Source organism: Octopus bimaculoides, chromosome 3 (genome assembly GCF_046866305.1).
Source record: "Octopus bimaculoides isolate indiv1 chromosome 3, ASM4686630v1, whole genome shotgun sequence".
NCBI lineage: Eukaryota > Metazoa > Mollusca > Cephalopoda > Octopoda > Octopodidae > Octopus > Octopus bimaculoides.
The window spans coordinates 133,792,918-133,814,803 of record NC_142930.1 but is presented as its reverse complement, the minus strand read 5'-3'; the positions used below and the strand labels follow the sequence as shown (position 1 = coordinate 133,814,803).

The following is a 21,886-nucleotide window of genomic DNA, read 5'->3' as shown; positions in this document are numbered from 1 at the left end:
TAAAATGAAATTAAAACCAAGAAATTTTTCTTACCTATATTTATTTGTCAGAGGGATACATGCATACTTCCATTTATTACCTTGATTGCCTGATAAAGTTTTCATTAGAGTTTGTCTTGAGTTACTTTTACTATAAATATTTAGTTTCCCCATTTCTCTTCCAGACATGTAATAGTAGAAACTAAGACTGTTAGCCGCAATAGTAAAGGTTTTTGTTTTCAAATACGCTTTTTGACCAGGAAAGCCCACTGCAGAGGCAAACATATATTTCCCTGTAAAATAAAAATTATAACATTAAAAACATAAATAACATATGTATGACAAATAACAAATATACATTTCTTTTATTCTTGTCAATATATTTACCAAAGTAAACCTTATCAACAAATAATTTCCTAATGGTTTTATTCAGATGGACCCACACATAAAATTATTAAGTTACATCATATGTTTAGATTTTAGTACTTCCACTACAGTCATTTGTAAATGTAATGCTAATATCATTCATTCACAAAATCAATTTTAATCTTTTATTCATTTCCCTTTCTGGTAGCAGGGTTGTATAGTTGTTTCCCTTTTTCTTTCATATTTCTCGTGAGAAATAAAGGCAATTAATGTTCAACGTAAAATACGAAATGAAAGTTAAAATCTATTTAAAATAAGCGTACGATAAACGGTAGTGTTCGTGTACATCACGTTATTGAAAACAGAAGGATGACTTATACAAAGAATGTATTATTATGGTGCCTTAAATTAGCTAATGATAAAAAAATGGGTAAAATCACACACATCGCTTCGGTCATGAATGACCCTGGGATTGCATCTAAAAAGTTCCCCTTCGAAGCACAAGTCCGAACAAGGTGGTTTATGAAAGACCAACAGTCATCCGTGCATTCAGGCTTCACGCACGCCACCAATGTTATCCAAGGGAAAGACAAAGGCTGATACAGCTTGGCACCAGTGACGTCGCAACTCATTTCTACAGCTGAGTGAACTGGAGCAATGTGAAATAAAAGGTTTTACTCAAAAACACATCACACAGCCCGGTCAGGGAATCGAACTCACTACCCCATGATTATGTGCCTGACACTCTAACTACTGAGCCATGCGCCTCCATTTTTAACTAATAATGGAAATATTGATTTCAGATTTTGGTAAAAAGTCAGCAATTTCGGGGAGGGGATTACCTCAACCCCACTATTCGATTGGTCGTTACTTTATGGACTCCGAGAGGATGAAAGGCAAATTCGACCTTGGTGGAATTTAAACTCAGACCGTAAAGACGGACGAAATGCCGCTAAGTATTTTGCCCAGCGTGCTAACGATTCTGCCAGTTAACCGCCTTAACTAATGATAGAAATATTATTATCCATGTAACTATACTGATACACAAATTTCAATGCTTGCGATGAGGGGACAAATAGTTGACTTGTGTATAAATTAAAACACTTTGTTTAACTGAAATTTACTTTATCACATTATGTTTGGCATGGAACAGTAATTGCCTCTACTTCTGAGAACTTAGGGAAATAAATAAGTTATGTTTAGATTATTTAATAATTATATATATAATTAGTGCCTTAGTGATTAGGATTAGGGTTATATATATGGTTAAGTGGTTAGGGTATTCGGCTCTCGATCGTAAGGTCGTGAGTTCAGTTCCCGGCAACACGTTGTGTCCCTGAGCAAAATACTTTATTTCACGTTGTTCTAGTTCACTCAACTGAAAAAAAAATGAGTAGTTCCTGTATTTCCAAGGGCCAGCCTTGTCACACTCTGTGTCACGCTGAATCTCCCTGATTACTACGTTGAGAGTAGTGTATGCGGAGTGCTCAGCCACGTGCACATTAATTTCACGAACAGGCTGTTCTGTTGACGTCGTGATTATCCAGAAGTGATGGGAAGAGACCAGGCGGTTTTACCCTTTGCCCCTCATCCGGTTTGTCACAATCTGTGACTCCTTTTCTCCCTCCCACACCCCTGATGCTGCAATGAAAGGAAGGATCACTGATTCCATAACCGAACAGAACAAAATCCTTAATTACCGGAGCTTATGAGTGAACTAATATCGTCCAACCTGTGATGTTTGAGACGTTTGGAAGGGCTGAGCTGCTAACAACAAAGTTCTTGTCATCTTTGGCTGTTCACCTTACCGAAGTGTCACGTGATGCTTGTGAGTGTGCCTGGCTGTTCCAACGTCTCAGTCTCGCCATTGTTCGCAGTAATGCCGCGAGCATGTTGGCTTGCTTTAGTAGGTCCCATTGAACCTTGTGATGTGCGACAAGTTGAAGCAGTTAGTGTTGGATTCATGCTTTTCCTTTTCCTTTGTTGTTTTCTTCCTTTTCCCCTTCTTTTTTCTCTTCTGTTTCCTTTCTTTGCTCATGTTTGTGCTGTCTTCGTTTCTGGATTTCTATTTTAATGTGGTTTTGTATTATATATGTATGATATACGTATTATATATGTAATTACTAAATTGTCTAAACTAAGTTACGCTATTACTGCTGAAAGAAAGAAAGAAAGAAAGAAAGAAAGAAAGAAACGGACAAAAACAGCAAATGACACAATGTGAATGATACAACAACAATATTAACGAGTTGAAAAGAATTTATTTCTTACATTGTTATCAAACTAGCGGGACCTGTGAATATTTCACAGAATTAAAGCTAAACTTATTGAGTTATTTATGAAAACTTTATCCAAAAAAGCTGAAAACAGCCTGTGTTGAGTCTTTATGGAAAAATAATCACTCATCTGCTACTCGTTGAAAAGTGAAATAAATTGGAATACGATGATTACTTAATGCACTTTATATATACACTTAACATACTTTCTGCACAATTTTATAGATTTGATACGCAGTACTCGTAAAATAAATATTCACTCTTATTTTTCCATTTTTCCCATAAACAAACAAAAAAATATCCCGTACATATGATACAACCTTTGTTTAAATTGCATATATCTGCCACGTAAATAAGCGAGAATACTTCATGGAATTGTACTTAAGCGCATGCGTTAACTGATAGGTGATATAAAAAAAACGTAGTTTAATTTTTAAAAATACACTGTTCACTATCCTATTACCACCGCCTCCATCTCGACTACCACTACCATCATCATCTCTCTCTCCCTCTCTCTCTCTCTCCCTCTCTCTCCCTCTCTCTCCCCCTCTCTCTCCTTCTCTTCTCTCACCCTCACCCTCTCTCCCTACTCCTCTCTCTCCCTACTCCTCTTTCTCCCTACCCCTCTCTCTTCCTACCCCTCTCTCTCCCTACTCCTCTCTTTCCCTACCCTTCTCTCTGTCCTTCTTTAACCTCATCATCAGAACATCACCACTCACATCACGTACCTCGCATCATGGATGCTTCTCTCTTCCTATTTTTCTCTCGCCGTCTCTTTTCTTTCCCTTCTCTCTCTCTCTCTCTCTCTCTCTCTCTCTCTCTCTCTCTCTCTCTCTCTCTCTCTCTTCCTCCCTCTTCCAGTCTCACTAATCGCCTTATCCTCTTTGTTCGCTCCTTTCCTTTCTCCACTCTTTCCTTTCAACTAATCACGTGAAAGCGTTACAATTATATTCCCTCTATCTCACGTCATGGACGCTTCTCCCCCCCTCTTTTTCCCTCTCCCTATTTTCTTTCGCCCTCTTTTTCTCTAATCACGTCAAAGCGTTACCAACGGGCTAAGTAACGCAATGACAAGCAGAATCATTTTAAAATATGAACTGTATGCTATACCTGATCATATGCTAAAATAATTCCACTGCACTCTGTCGTTCCTCATTTATCGAATCACTAAATTACAGGCATCTAAACACAGCAACACCGGTTGTTAAGATGTTGTGGAGGACAAACACACGCCCAAACACAACACACACACACACACACATATATATACACACACACGACATGCTTCTTTCAGTTTCCGTCTACCAAATGCACTCACAAGGCTTTGGTTAGTCTGAGGCTATAGTAAAAGGCATTTTTCCAAGGTACCATGTATGGGAATGAACCCAGAATCATGCGATTTGGCAGCGAATCGTTTGCCACACACCCATGCCTGCGTCTATGGACATCGACCTAAAATAGAATAATCTGATTTTGACCTTATTTTGATGCTGCAGCCATTGATATTTCTACTTGTTTCTTCATCTCTAATGAGCCAGCCTTTAGTTGCTCTTGTCGTTAATCCTCATACCTGCCCTTATACCCTAAAAAACATTCCTAGCGTGACCAACCCATCTTTTCTTTATTTACTGCACGATTCTGTCCCCTTCTTTTTGAAGTATACGATTGCTAACTTGCAAACTGGTCAGTTAGCTATCACTTATTGCTAACATGCAAATCAAGCATCTTATTCCCCTCTAAGGAACAGATATTCTACGTTTTATCTTATAGCATGTCTGATATCCTACTTCACTCCGAAACAGGTTATCTGTATGTATGTCGTTTCTTCTCTCCTTCTCTCTTACATCTCTTACGACTATTTAAGAAAAAACGATTTCCAGTTATTCTGGAGCAAAGTCTAACGTCCTGCTTCCATTTCTTTTTATCCACCAGCAGAACAAATCTTTTACTGACTACTAACATTGATTTCAAATTTAGGCACATGACCAGTAATTGCTGGAGAGGGTGCAAGTCGATTACATCGACCCCAGTGCTTGATTGGTATTTATATTATCGAACCGGAAAGATGTAGAGCAAAGTAGACCTTGGTGGAATTTGTACTCAGAAGATAAAGACGGACGAAATGCCGCTAAACATTTTGTCCGCTATGTTAACTATTCTACCAGCTCGCCGCCCTATCTGAGTCCTAATATTGATAGATTTTACATTTTACGACAAGACGTCTATATTCACAACTGTTACTTATGATTTTACCTATTACAATTACTAATGACTTTCACACACAGTCATTACTATTGTCGTTTGCCCGTAACTACTTCTAATACATTTTACCCACAATAATTATTATCGGCTTTCACTCACTATCCCCAACGGCCACGTAAAGGCATTTTACTCACTAACGCTACTAATACCATTTACTTACTATAAATACTAATGTTTTAAACCGACTACAACTACTAATGTCTTTTACAATCTACCAACACAAATATGTTTTACTCACGCTTATTACTAATGTAATTACTACTATCCAAAACCAATCCTAAAGTTTTCTTTTACCCATTAGCACTATTAAGTATGTGCGCCTTCTATGAACAGACACTTTCAAAACATATTCCTAAAGAGGACTTGACAAATGTATATCTTTCTATAACACAACGACACAATCACTGTACATATCAAATAAACAATATTCTACCTCATCTTTTTAATCGTTAACAACTTGTGATTAATACCATCCATATTACAAGAAATTAACTGACGATCTCTCCCGGTTGTCTTACATAGCGTAACTTCTCTCATCACTCAATTAGTGTCTCTTTCTCCTAGTGCTCAGTCCTTATCTCCCGAATATGAACCTCTTGAAATTTCCTACCTAACCACTTTTTGTCTATATATATCAGCTTACAGCTTTTGAATCTGAATAACAACTGCCTCAATCTGACCATGATCGGCACGGTACATAATGTATCTAGAATATCTTATCAAATAAATTCGTAATAATTAACCTAAATTCTAAACAAGGAAAAACTATTATCATCCACATCACACCCAGAACAATAGACTTATTTACTAAAATAAAAGTTCCAGGTGTAATGATTGGTAAACTTACTGACTGAAGCATTGTGTCAAGGACAAGAAAGAAAAATTACAAAGTGATATATCATATAAACGGCGAATAGTTACCATATCTAGTTTTTGTTGAATGATCTGTTTTGGGTCCTGCATCATTTTGGAATGAAGAAGGAAGTGAACGTTTCCATACATAATCTGTACCATTGATTGCCACGCTACAAGTATTGCTATCAAAGGAGCAATATGATTCAACAGCTGCAAAAAGTCAAATATTAAACATAATCCAATTTACTTATCCTTTATGAAGAAATACATAAAAGTATTATTTTATTCATTTGTTTAAAAGCTAAATTATTCACGTAAGAGGGATATTTAAAAGCGAAAATAGAATAAATGTATATATATATATATATATAAAGGAATAAATGTAAGGACAAGCAAGTTAGGTAAGTCGATATAGAAAAGAATATTAAATATATTTAATACAAAAAAATGTACATATGTATATATATAAAAGGGCCGACTTACATAGAATAGAAATGATATGAGGGATTAAAGGGGTTGAATAAACGATACCAGCAGGTGTTTCCATTACTTTGGACAACCAATCCCCCAGAAACAACTGTTGGACTCGTAGAACACTCATTTGATACCATGTCTATTCTATGTAAGTCGAACCTTATATATGTAAACATGTGTATATTTTTTGCATTAAATGTATTTAATATTTCTTGTATATTGACTTGCCTAATTTGCTTGTCCTAACATTAATATATATATACATATATATATATATATATATATATATATATATATATATATATATATATATATATATATATATATATATATATATATATATATATATATATATATATATATATATATATACATGTGTGTGTGTACATATATATGTGTGCGTGTGTGTGTGTGTGTGTGTATATGTATATATATGTATGCATACATATGTGTATTTTTTTGTATTAATATTTTTTGTCTATTGACTTGCCTAACTTGCTTGTCCTTACATTTAATCCTCTACCTTCTCAAGTTCAAATCACTTGAGTACTGCAAAATGTATTCTATACAGAGAATACCTGTCTCTAATCTATTAATTGTATACATATTTTTGTGGTATTCAACTGACGTACCGGAGAATTGCATGTTTTACACACCCATTTGAAGGAATTCTTTTCCTTATGCATATAGATACACAAGCATGCACACAATCACACACACACACACACACACACACACACACACATAGGTATATAGATATGTGTAGATAGATAGATAGATAGATAGATAGATAGATAGATAGATAGATAGATAGATAGATAGATAGATAGATAGAGATTCAGATGAATATGGTACTTCAGTTGAGGCACCAGAATTTAGTACGGTATTATCCATACAACTTCAAAGTAAGGTGATTAAAATCAAAATAAGCAACAAAGATATCCAGAGGTAATGCAGTACGATCGTTTCATGCAAATCCATTCAATTGAACAATGCAATCATTACATCAATTTAAAATGCAGAGCAAACTTCAGCTGCACAAAGACATAGAATTTAATTAAATTAGAACAGATGGACGCGATAGTGCAATTATACCTAAAATCTCCAAGACGTTAAGGAGATAGACAAAGAACATGCTGTCTTACTCTAGTTGAGAACTTCTAAACTGGAGTGAGACAGCATGGAGTGAGACAGCATGGAGTGAGACAGACAATTAAATGACAGTTCAATTAAATGGAATTGCATGACACGATCGTACTACATTACCTCTGGATATCCTTGTTGCTTATTTTGATATTACCATCCTCTCTCTTTCTCTATCTTTCTATCTATCCCTCTATTTATCTACCTATCTATCTTTCTTCTTACCCATCCCCCCCTCTCGCTCTGCTCGCTTCTGTTGTCCTGGCTTCTACTTCACTGCTATACACTTCTGTCTCTTCCTCCTTGTTCCACTTCCTCCCTCCACCATCCTCTCTGCTCTCGTGTGACCTGTGGTCAACTTTCTTTTCACTCCAGCCGCTGTGAAGGCAAGACGAACTACTAGCGTTCTACATCAGATTCGCGTTTGGCCGTACGGCTTTTTAATGTTGTTTTCATTTTTCCTGTCTTGGTTTGTGTTTGCCACCTTGGAATCCTCTGTTTAGTGGGTTGATCCACTACTCAGGAAGAGACTATTCGAGAGTACGTTCTGCCTTATCTTCGAAACGTCGGGTTAGAATAGAGGCAGCTGATGAAGGAACATTCCAAGGTGCTTTCCGTTTCCCTATATGTTCGTTCCGTTGTCTGGAGTTCATTGTTCTAACGTCCTGTACCCTGATATGCATCTATATACACATGTAGATGTAAGTATGTACATATATGTGTGTATACATGCATATATATTCTTTGTATATATATATATATATATATGTATATACATATAATCAAAATAAGCAACAAGGATATGTTACTTATTTGATTTTAATCACCTTATTTTGAAATTGTATGGATAATACCGTACTAAATTCTGGTGCCTCAACTTAAGTACCATATTCATCTGAATCTAAATTTTTGCTATATATATATGACCAAAGAATACTGAAGACGTCATAAACGTTGTATGTGTTTTGTACGTCCATCTTCAACGCGCATTAAGAGAATTAGTATACTAAGAAAGATTTGTGATAACACAATTATTAGAAATATCGTGTTTGATTTAATCTTAATGCTAAGAGTTAAGTATTTCAAAAATTAACAATCTGGGTTTTCAATATTATATATCTAATATTCTTTCAATGCTGGTGCCATATCTTTCATTGATGTTCAGAAGTCGTTCTAATTAATATACATCACTTCGCTCTTGCTTTCATTTAGCAGAGTTGGTGCTATCGTCAGCATTCAGACCATACATTCCGTCTCCTTGACAATCTAAATTTTTCCCACCACTGATCAACAGATTTTCGGGGCGAGCATAGAATTCGATCACCATCAATCTTACAAATCTTTGAAGGTCTTCAGAGTTCATGAACACCTGCTCTATCTACTATCTATCTAATGTAATTAGAAAAAATAAACATATTGTATGTAGATCTACGTTACAATCTTAAATATAAACATGAGCAGTAGCATAGTGTAATTGCTGAGTGCTTTGTTGGCTTGCATTGTCTAATTCCGTTATTCTGGTGGCAAAAGAGACAACTGTGGTTAGGTAGGGTGCGACATACTCCAACAGAAATTAGAACTATGACAATCAGAGTTTCTCCGGATTTGTACAATAAAAATGTATAAAGGCTTATTGGAATGAGAGTGAAGATGTCAAAGTGAAGTGTTAATATCTGTACTCACGATTTGTCTTGCATCTCACAGAAAGCTTCCGAGAACAATAATTGTAATTTGACAGATATGGGTAAGAACAACCCATTATGGAGTTCTCATCACCTCTGCAAAATTTCCCACCCATGAAGGTTGATATGCTCGAATAACTTCCTGTGTGATACGAATATCTGAAAGGTAAATATAACAATGCTATAATCCACATAGTTTTACATATTCCATTCTCTATAAATCAATGCAATGCTACTCTAGAAAACGATGTTATTTCTCTATAGTATTCCTCATGATACTTTACCAAATACTAAGATAATAATGGTCTCTGACATATGACATGAAACTAATACTGTATATACGTAAATTTTATTGGCACCTCATATTAAAAACATTTCTACAGACGTTTTGGCCAACAACCTATGCTTTGACGAATGTAAACGACGCGTCTGTGTATGTATGTATGTATGCATGAATGTATTGTGCCTGACTCTTTGTATGTCTGTCTATGAATCGAACTTGCTCCCTGATTGTCTGCATTTCAATATATATATATATATATATATATATATATATAGTTCATAGATGAGAATCATATATTCTCCGTATAGAATAGACTTCGTAGTGCTCAAGAGATTTAAATTTGAGCGGGTGTAGAAGTAAATGTACCTCGTTACATGCCTTAGTAATCTCCCTCATCCTTTGATCCAGTCAATTTATTTCCCTCAAATAATGGTCGTTCTCTCTCTCTAGACTTCATACAAATTAACACAGTAGACCACCATTCACATACTACCTAAATCACCCTCCTCTCTTCCTGCCACCTCGACTACTATAACTCCCTACTAGCCTTTTTATTACACCTCACTCCTGAAATTCATTTTATCCCCCACTATTCCCTATCTGAATACTTCCCCAGTTCCCCCATCTCATACAATTAGCTCACCAAAAAACCATTCCCTCTTTGAACTTCTTTCTTTCAACATCTCAAATGTAAAATCTCTTTGCTAAAGACGAAGGCTCGTCTCATCCTACGAAGGAATCAACCTACAGACATTACTCTGGACCACCCCAGAAACAGCTGTTGGATTTGAAATACTTTTCTTCAATCCCTTTAATTCTCTATATCATTTGTATTCTGTGTAAGTTGGAATTTCTTCTACGCAAACATATATATATGGCCATTATTTATTCTTACACACACACACACACACACACACACACACACACACACACACACACACACATACACACATAAGATAAAGTTCACACGGTTGACTGAATAAGTCCAAACAATCAATGCTCTGAATGTCTTCTGTCAAGTGTTTGCAGAGAAAGAACACATGATTAAGTTTATAACCTTTTGTGCGCTTCCAGCTACGTCCGTGCATTAGTGTCACGTGACAGTATATTTTGCGTGTAAAAAGAGGGCCGATACGGTTGAGTGAACATGTTTAGTTATAACCAAGACTTCGATGGCAATATTTGCAAATAAATATCTGAGTCTGTGATGAGAACAAAAGTTACTTCTACGTACGCCAATCTAGTCATGGCATACATCGAGGTAGGTCCAGATATATGAACGATCTAAAATAATATGTGGCTTGAACTTCCATTAATATCTACTAGAAAACTGGAAACGTTACTTGGATGACTGCCTAATCCTATGAACGTACACAACTTATAGATTTCAAAAATCTAATCAACAGTATAAACAATAATATTAACTTTACTATGAAATACAGTAAAACTCAACTACCATTCCTGGATATACTAATCATCAAAAGAGATAAAATCACTGAAACAGATATTCACTACAAGCAAACAGATTGTAAACAACACTTACTATTCTCCTCATGACATTTCAAACACGAAGAATAATATTCCCTTCAATCTAGCAAGAAGGATCTGCACAATTGTCTCAAATTGTTTTGCTAATCCAATAGCAACAATACAATGTATGTAGCTCTTAAAACGGTTTTTATGCACTTACAGAGAATACCGTACCGTCTTACATAGGATCTTGTTTTCAGGAAATCCCAATAAGTTATGGATACCAAAATCGTGAAGTCAGTTACGTGATAACATGCAAATTAGTTACCCGATAGTAACAATTCAAATAAAGCAGCCCTGAAAAGGGCTTCAATGCGTTCCCAAAATATATAGAACTTAGGTGGAAATACCAATAAGGTATGTATACGAAAATCGTGAAGCATGTTACGTAATTACAGGCTAATCGGATATGAGATAATTAAAGTTCAAAGTAAATAACTCTGAAAAGTTCTTCATGCAGCATCTGTCAATTGGCTGAAGTGACATGAAATGCATCGTCATTCATGATATATTAATGAATAAGTTACTAACCGAAATCTATTGTTGAGGAAATTACTATTTACTTGTTAAAGAGTTGTTCTGTTTACAGTGCAAAAATAACCTTAACAGTTCAAATACTAAGAAATAAACATACTCAACTTGATTTATACCAAATAAAATGTAATATTTTGAAAACTTATTGCACAGTTGCTATGGAAACAGTATGTTAATGGTAAAATTTGCAAATAAGTTGTGGTATTGATAACCCATGATGAGATAACCTATGATGAGATAACCCATGATGAGATAACCCATGATGAGATAACCCATCATTAGATTTTATTCAAATTTGTTTTAAATGCAAGATCTTAGGTGGGTCTATGAAATGTCATTAAATATATATATTGACTTAAGCCAGGGGTTACATTTACTGTATCACAAACCTTGTCTGACAACTTTTTGTAAGAAAGTCCACGTAATGTAGAAATACACATATTTATGCAACTTAACCACTGGCAACCAACCACTCTAATGATATTGTTTCTCAAATACATGGAGAAATGACCAGTGGGAAAAAGGAAAAAATAAAGAAAAAGGAATGGGTTATTTTCATTTGGCCGTTCAGGGAAAATTGAAAGGCTATATCTCAACCCCTTCTAGGGGCCCTATCCGTCTAATTATAGATTTGTTTTTTATTAAACTGCAATGAACCTAGTAACATGTATAAAAAGTTTCATGAAGATTCGTTAACGGGTGTAGACGGCAACTTGACACAAACTGCCAAACAGACTGCTGTTTATATATACTAGCAGAGATACCCGGCTTTGCTCGGGATTAAAATGGCATAGATTTTTATTGTTTTACTTGTTTAAGTCTTGTGACTGCGGCCATGCTGGAGCACAGCCGTTGGTAAGAAATCAACCACAGGATTTATTCTTTGTAAGCCTAGTACTCATTCTGTCAATGTCTTTTACCAAACCGCTAAGTTACGGGAATATAAACAAAGCAGTATCAGTTGTCAAGCAATGGTGGGAGTACAAACACAAGACACGCATACACATACACATATATACGACAGTTTCCGAGTACGAAATCCACTCACAAGGTTTTGGTCATCTTGAGGCTATAATAAGCATATATAGCGCCTTCGGATTTAATAATCCCTTAGTTGCTCAAACACTTCTAGCCTACCACTTGAATGTTTAAACAATCCTAGCTTATACCTATACACACACACACACACACACACACACACACACACACAGATATATATATATATATATATATATATATATATATATATATATATATATATATATATATATATATAGTAGCTGACAGACCCGGTAATTTCAGAGAAAGCAGGCTCATTCCTTGGTTCCGTTCTCATAATTGTTTCGCTAATCCAGTAACAACAATACAAAGTATGTAGCCCTTAAAACGGTTTTTGTGTATTTATTGAGAATTCCGAACTGTCTTACAAAGGATCTTGTTTTTAGGAATTCCCCAATAAGTTCTGAATACCCAAATTGCGAAGTCAGTTATGTAATAACATGAAATTAACTACCCTATAGTAAGAATTCAAATAAGGTAGCCCCGAAAATGGCTTTAATATGTTCCCAGTGTATATAGATTTTAGGAGGAAATACTAATAAGGTATTTATAATAAAATCGTGAAACATGTTACGTAATAACGGGCTAATCAGATATGAGATAATAGCAATTGAAAGTAATAAACTGTGAAAAAATGCTTTTGTGCGTTCCCAGAGAATATTACACTCAGCAGCGCTTGTGTTGGTATATTCGTGAATAAGTCACTGACCGAAATACGAGGATCTATTGCTTAGGAGAAGATTATTTACTTGTTTAAGCGTTGTATTGGATAAATTCAGAAAATAACTAAAATAGTTCAAATACTAAGAAATAAGTATACTGAAAATGAATGGATTATTTCCCTTGGTAGTTATTTCCAGGAGGGAATGGGTTATTTCCCTAGGAAGCTTAATAATTTTACACCCACCGTTCACTCACGCCCAAATGTTATTCATCCCGCCGTTTACTCGAGCATTTTTCGAAATCATTTTATACTCGAAACCTCCCCAAACACATAAGCGATGTGCGTGTGAAATTTAACAAAAATCGGTCGAGCTGTTTTGGTGCAAAACGAGGACATACCGATACACACACACACACACATTTTCAGTTTTAATATGTAAGATATATATGTATATATATATTATATATATATATATATATATATATATATATATATATATAGAGAGAGAGAGAGAGAGAGAGAGAGAGAGAGAGAGAGAGAGAGACTTTCTTTCTTCCCTGCTTCGTTAAATTATATATATCCACAGAGCATTTCGATTAACAGTATAGAATACTTTGCTCAAATCAACACAGCAATGATATAGAGCAAGATTCTTTTCAATGCATTTTTCTTGTAATTGTCTGACAGTAAAGATACAATCAGGTGTGCCCCAGGAGGAAGGAAAACCACACTGAAACACAGACTCTATATTTGGAACTATAAAGGTATTTAAACGTTCGAACAAAATGCAAGTATCTTTTCAGCCACAGACAAAAGCGAAAAATCCACGAAAATTACTACACAGATCCTTTGGCCCCGATTTATACAAGAATACTAAAATGGCATCAATCCAGACTTGAGGCACTTACTCAGTTCTCTAACAGTGACAAATTAAAATATTTAAGAGTTCAAACATTTTGTCACCCCCATATTTCAAGACTTCTACATAGATTCCATCAGACCCTGGAGACTTATAGTTATTCAGCTTATTCACAGCTAAATAAATGTCATTTAGGGTTGCATACATACTTATATGCACACATTCATACATACATACATACATACATACATACATACACAGACAGACACACACACACACACACACACACACTCGCACGTACATACACACACTCGCATACATCCATATACACAAACACACACACGCACACACAAATATATATAGAGAGAATGTGAAGATGTGATATTTCATTTTATCAGTGACACAAGTGAAACGAAGTCGTTTAAGCTGAGAAGAGGATTTAGATCCACCGAAATGTGTTTTGTTTCTTGAATGGCGTTTGAAACTTTTAGTTCCATTTGTTCGTTCTACGGAAGTATCTATTTATTTTATCAGAGTGACTGTAGCTGAGTGTAAATATTTATGTTTTAAACGTAGTCTTAAATCATACTTAGCATGACAATGTGGAATAAGTCCCTTTGAATAATAAATCAGTCTTTTCGATGCCCTCCACATTGCTTCTGTCAACTCAGTGATATTCACAGTAAGAGATTAAAAGCAAGGATTTGCATAAGAAAGTTGCCTAAAGTATCACACGTTCAGAATCAATTCCTGGTTACCTGACTTTGAAGCAAAATTCCGAACTTTTTTGCAACACCTTTTAACATAATAATAATAACACAAATATTAACAGATTTATTGTACATTGGTCATTCGTTGAAAAATACTTGTTTACTTACTTGAGTCCTAAACTGCGACATATTGCTTTTGACATCAAGTGGGCATAAGAACTGCTGTAGCATATGGTTCCCCATTTGCCATTATAATATATTTTCACTAAACCAGAAGATTCTAGGGCAACATCTCCATCGTCTTTCAAAGAAAAGATTACATTTACATATATACAAACATTAATATTTCTTGGATAAGTAAACATGTTAAACAAAGTTTTACATGACATATTTTGAAAAATGTCCCTTCTCAAATTAATTACTTTCGTTTTATTTGCAAAGCAAAAATAACACGTCATATGTTAGTTATAGAATTTTCAAAACGTTCAGATACTACATAAATCATTCAGAAATGCTTAGAGAGCATTTTTTAAATATCGGAATGTGTAGCCTATAGTGGGTTATTAATTCAATATAAGAAGGGATACAGTGAAGGTTTTACCTACCCTCACAAACGTGCGCACGATATACACACACACACACACACAAGCATGCATACACACACACACACACACACACTCACACACGCGCACACACATACTCACACACACACACACACTCACACACGCACACACACTCACACACGCACACACACTCACACACGCACACACACAGTTACACACACATACACACATACATATATAATACATGTATAGTTCAGTTGTTGGGATTTCAATCAATAGAATTGTGGGTAATCCATTTCAGAGAATGCAAAAAGAATATAACGAGTACTTATGACGAAAATTTCGTGATATTTATACGCACAATACGCACATCAAGAAATAATACTTGAGGTTAAAACCAGTACAATAGCAGGGTATAAAATATACTACCTTAATTAGCGCTTACTTAAGTTAAAATTATAATTAGAAAGGAACTACAATTGTTTCTGTATTGGAAGATCATAATATATATAATGATCATATTTATAATTCTACCAACACGTCTTCAGGTTCATTTTTCATAATATTGTTTTAAATGATTACAAAAATTAAGCGTTAAAATTAAAAATCAAGAATATAAAATTAAAAATTAAGAAAATAATAGCTCTAGCTATAATATAACCACTAGTGATGGAGGTCATAATTCACATATAGATAAATGTTCATGTCGAGATAAGACTAAATGTAAGCTCTCTGATAATTGTAATATTAACAACGTAATTTATAAATGTATAGTAATTTCTAATAATAATGATAATAATAATAATAATAATAATAATAATAATAATAATAATAATAATAATAATAATAATAATAATAAAAATAATAAATATATAAATAAGGTCTATATAGGATCTACAGCTACTGAAATTAAGAAAAGAATATCCCAATACTACCAGACTTTCAAAAATCCCAATTTAAATAGGTCCACAGTTTTAAGTATATATATATGGGAATTGAAATCTAGAAAAAGTGAGTACACCCTTAGTTGGAGTATAATAGATAGAGCCCACTCTTATAATATTGAGAATAAAATGTGCTTATTATGCATAACAGAATTTATGAAACTGTCTAGACACCAATGACTAAACACATACGAAGAAAGAGGAGAGAAATGTAAACACCAAAGTAATTTTACTGCCCCCCCCCCCCCATCTTCATTCTCATGAACACACACTTTGCATAGTGAAATTACCCCCCTTAGGATGGATTAATCCCTTATAAATGCTCTGCTATATTCACTTCCTCTAATCCCCATTTTAAATGACATCTTGACCTTTCACAACTGGATATGTATTTTTATTTTTTTACGTTTAATCACAGACTTCTTCATTCTGATTTATAATCTTATATTGAACATTCTATATTTGACATTCTAAGTTTCATATATGTATGCTAATTTATATCTATGATTTATAATTTTTATTTTTTTAATTCTAAATTTTATAAAGTTTATTTTCTTAATTTTTAATTTTAACGCTTAATTTTTATGATGATTTAAAATAGCTAAACAATATTATGAAAAATGAACCTGAAGATGTATTGGTAGATTTATAAATATGATCATTACATATATTCTGATCTTCCAATACAGAAACACTTGTAGTTCTTTTCTAATTATAATTTTAACTTAAATAAGGGCTAATTAAGGTAGTATATTTTATACCTTGCTATTGTACTGGTTTTATCCTTAAGTATTATTTCTTGATGTGCATATAAATACTACGAATTTTCTATCATAAATACACGTTATATTCTTTTTGCATTATCTGAAATGGAATACTCACAAGTCTATTGATTGAAATCCCAACAACTGAACTATTATTAATTTTTATTATAATATATTTTGTATATTTCTATATAGATATATATAGATATATTACAATCATCACCCCACTACATGATGTGCTGATGTAGAATGCAAGGTGTGTAGTCTCCCTATTGAAATGCATGTAATGCTGAAGGGTGTATTCCTGATTGATCTGGAAATTCGTTTTCCCACAGTACTCAAATTAATATATATATATATATATATATATATATATATATATATATATATATATATATATACAAGCAAACGCACCCGCCGTTTTGGACGGTTTGAGTTGCTTTGGTGATATTTTTTCACCAAATAATTGAACTACCGAGAAGGCTTATGAGTAACACAGTTATCTATGTTTCCGATTAACCTAGGAACGGAAAATCAAATTGAAGGCTGGTTATTGTGGAGGTCGTTGCACTTTAATGATCATAGAAGATATGAGTTTGCAAGCGATGCAAAGTAGAGCTACTAAAGTGTTTTGGGAGTATATTACGGATGACTACAGAATATAGTTGTTTTACATGAAAGTGAAATTTCTTATCAGAAACAACCACATAAATGGTTAATAAAATTCAAGGAAGATGTTGAAATTTCCCCTCTGCGAATTTATATTTTTCAACAGCAAAGGAAGCTATTATTTCGGAGAGATAAGCTAACAAAAGCCCCTTTATTCTATCTTCTCACACAGCCTGCGCATAAACTAACGGCGTATGCTGCATAAAGTTAAATTGGCATGGAGTGGAAGCAAAACTCCTATTTAAAGGTTGATTCTTTGGGACGAATCATATGTGATAGTTTAAAAGAGGCTAGAACGACAATGCTAAAATGTATTTGAAACAATGGACAACAGTCGAAATATCATAATAGATCAGTAAATAAGCAACCTTAAAGTAAAACAACGCATTAGTAGGTGTGTGTGTGCGTGTACATAGAAACACACATATATATGCACACACACAACAATTTAAGAATCTAACTCACACTCTCTCTCTTCTCTCTTTCTCTCTCTCTATCTATTTATCTAGCTATCCATCCATCTATCTATCGGTCTGTCTCGCTACTTCAGTCTCTATCAGTCTATATGATTATCACTCCATCAAGTAATTTCTCAGTATATACATATTTGTGCATGTGTGTGTGTTTGTGTGTGTGTGTGTGTGTATGTGTGTGTGTGAGTGTGTGAGTATAGCTACTCTTGTCATCTAACTCAAGGTAACCTTGTTGTTACAACACAATAGGGGGTCAACCCATCTCTGTCGTCCTCTCCACAAACAGGAAATCATGGGTCAACATAGCCAGTTTCACATGCCACTTAATTTTCCTAAAGGATAAGATCTGTTTGAAATAAAAATATAACTAATAGCTAGATGTACTCACTAAACATAGTGAATTTGGTCAACCAATTAACCCGGTTTGTATATATTATCTATTATTCGTTTAACAGCGTTCCTTTGCTGCTATATCTATCGTATGGCCTAAGGAAATCTTTCTTCCCAACATGCCGTACTGCCACTGCATTATTATAATGGTTTCAAATTTTGGTACAAGGCCAGTAATTTTGAGAGAGAGTGTAAGCGGTTACATTGACCCAGTGCATTAGTGATACTTATTTTATCGATGCTGACAGGATGAATGGCAAATTCGACCTCAGCAGAATTTGAAATGAGAACATGAAGACGGGTGAAATACCTATTTCTTTACTGCCCACAAGGGGCTACACACAGAGGGGACAAACAAGGACAGACAAACAGATTAAGTCGATTATATCGACCCAGTACGTAACTGGTACTTAATTTATCGACCCCGAAAGGATGAAAGGCAAAGTCGACCACTGCGGAATTTGAACTCAGAACGCAGTGGCTGACGAAATACCGCTAAGCATTTTCGCCCGGCGTGCTAACGATTCTGCCAGCTCGCCACCTTACTTTATTCTTATAACGATAAACATTTTTACGCTTTTTTCCTCTTTAAGAGAAAAACAATGAGCTATGTCTACTTACGATAGTCATATCCAGCTGTCAAAGCAACAAATATCAGTAATGTCAGGCAGACACTGAATTGACGCGGGTACCAGTTCATCTTCGTCGTCTGTAAATAAGAACGTATCAATTTATGATAAATTATTATATATAAAACGATTATTTTTACAAGTTAACATAAGTGAAACTAGCGTTGGTCAGAACATGTTATAATGGGTTATGATAAAGATACCGACAATAACACTACTACTACTGTTCTTGGTGATGGTGATGATGATAATAATTATCATATTAATACACGCGCGCGCCTATATATAATAGCTACACATTGTTAAATATCGCTGATAAAAATATTATTTATTGCACTTCTAAGACAATTCCGTACTTATTCCGAATTTTCCGATTAGCTGTTAATAAGGTAAATGCGTGTACATATATACTGATTTCAAATTTCGACGCATAAATACCAGAACTCAACTGGTACCGATGTTATTAAGTCCGAAAGGATGAAAGACAAAGTCGTTCTCGGCGGAATTTGAACTCAGATCGTAAAGACGGATGAAATATAGGTTTAAAATTTTGGCACGAGGTCACACATTTTTGGGGAAGGGATAATGAATTACATCCACGCCAGTGCTCAACTGGTACCTATGTTATTAAGTCCGAAAGTATGAAAGACAAAGTCGCTCTCGGTGGTATTTGAACTCAGACCGTAAAGACAGACTAAATGCCGCTAAGCATTTTTCCCCATGTGCTATCGATTCTGCCGGCTCGCCGACTTAGCATGTACACTTATATTGGTGCCAGTTGATTTTTCCCTCGAGGCAACTGTTTTTTTTTTTTTTGTTTTTTTTTTCAAATTGCTGATATGACCTATCGATAGTGACTTCTGACAAAACCGTCACCATTTTTCCATGACGGGAAAGAATTTGAACTCAAGAATGTACAGATACTGCATAGTGTCCCGTGTGGCACTCTTACAATTCCAATGCATTTGTATATATATTTATGTCTTACCTATATATGTCTGTATATGTATGTAGCTATGTACATGCGTCTGTATTTTTAGAGTATATATGTATATTACAGATGGTTTGGTATGTGCATATGCAGCTAAGTGTATATGTAATCCAACGTCAAATTTTCTTTTAAACGGATATAACTTTTAATGTATTAAGTGATTAATATTTTACAAATAATTATTTACCCTGAGTATTTCGGCTCTGTCCTTCTTTATAAGCTATTTTTTTATTTAAAATTTTCTTCGATTTTATAAGATGATTGCATACCGAAATTTGTTCATTGCATGCAACCGGTCATTGTAAAGACCGTTAGTTGAGAGAACCAATCAAACAAAACCATTTTCAAATGTGCATCCATTAAACTAATTGTATATATTTTCTTATAGCCTTATTTTTGTTCCATTCTATACAAAACTGTCCGACGAACAGGAACGTGAAACTCTGAGTAACATTTTTTGTTATATTCATGCTGCTTTTTAAAAGAGTATATATGTATATATATATATATATATATATATACTCTTTTTAAAAGCACCAAAATATCACAAAAACTGTTATTCAGAGTTTCTTGTTCCTGTGTGGTAAGTAGCTTGCTTACCAACCACATGGTCATGGGTTCAGCCCCACTGCATGGCAACTTGCCCAAGTGTTTTCTACTATAGCCTCGGGCCGACCAAAGCCTTGTGAGTGGATTTGGTGGCCGGAAACTGGAAGAAGCCCGTCGTATATGTATATATCTGTATGTGCGTGTGTGTTTATATTTGCGTGTCCGTGTTTGTTCCCCCGACATCGCTTGACAACCGATGCTGGTGTGTTTGCGTCCCCGTAACTTTGCGGTTCGGCAAAAGAAACTAATAGAATAAGTATATATATATATATATATATATATATATATATATATATATATATATATATATATATATATATATATATATATATATATATATACATAAATATATAGTTTTAGGGAAAAGAACCAAGGTTCATGAACTCATCGATTATTATATTATATTATTATTATTATTATTATTATTATTAATATTATTATTATTATTATTATATATATATACATATATATGTATGTATGTATGTATGTTTGTATGTAAGTATGTATGTATGTATGTATAATGTACGTTGTCCATGCTGCATGGATTAGATAATTTGGGCACGACATAATACCAGTCTCGGTAATTCGTCATTTCCTACCTGCGGCCCAACACTTGAAAGGAGCTTTTCTCGTACCACCGGCATCGGACACTTTGCTTCTGTGAGGCCCTACTCGCGATACAAATATATATATATATGAATACATGCATACATACATACATACATACATACATACATACATACATACGTACATACATGCAAGCACATATATATATATATAGAAAGAGGATTGTGATAAAGAACTGAAATCCCTCCAACGCTGGGAGAAAAGCGCCTCTTCGTTCTCAAACTATGAAACCATCTTTCAAAGCGAGAACGCTTACAACAACCCTTTCTTGAAAATAAGAAAATCAAAACAACACTCAAACACTGATTCACCCCTACCAAAAAAAGAATACAAGACCTAACACTAACTATGTAAGCCACCAGCGATACAACATCGGGAGCACCCAAATGAAAAATCACTACCCGCAGGATAGACATTGCAACCTCCTCTCCCCCATAAGGAGTTACCAACGAAATTTTTGTTCCAGCAATCTACTAAACAACCATGCACAACAAACCCGTACAACACGCAATACTTACCAAGGACAGCCTCCTAAAACACCACATCCGAAC

At 34.5% G+C, this 21,886-nt stretch overlaps 1 protein-coding gene across 7 annotated transcripts in view; it reads right to left on the bottom strand.

The window, feature by feature from the left end:
* The window catches only part of LOC106881162 (MAM and LDL-receptor class A domain-containing protein 2), a 232,956-nt gene that overhangs the window by 175,148 nt on the left and 35,922 nt on the right, over window positions 1–21,886 (bottom strand). For 6 of the 7 annotated variants that reach the window (XM_089349698.1, XM_089349694.1, XM_089349695.1 and 3 more), the window contains 5 exons: window positions 19,101–19,188; window positions 14,845–14,977; window positions 9,039–9,196; window positions 5,805–5,948; window positions 35–272 (listed from right to left, as the gene is read on the bottom strand). In XM_089349698.1, the coding sequence (XP_089205824.1) occupies window positions 35–272; window positions 5,805–5,948; window positions 9,039–9,196; window positions 14,845–14,977; window positions 19,101–19,179 (752 nt within the window). In that variant the 5' untranslated portion in view covers window positions 19,180–19,188. Of the gene's footprint in view, window positions 1–34; window positions 273–5,804; window positions 5,949–9,038; window positions 9,197–14,844; window positions 14,978–19,100; window positions 19,189–21,853 lie in introns of all 7 variants that reach the window. The other variant, XM_089349693.1, reaches the window with a different exon arrangement.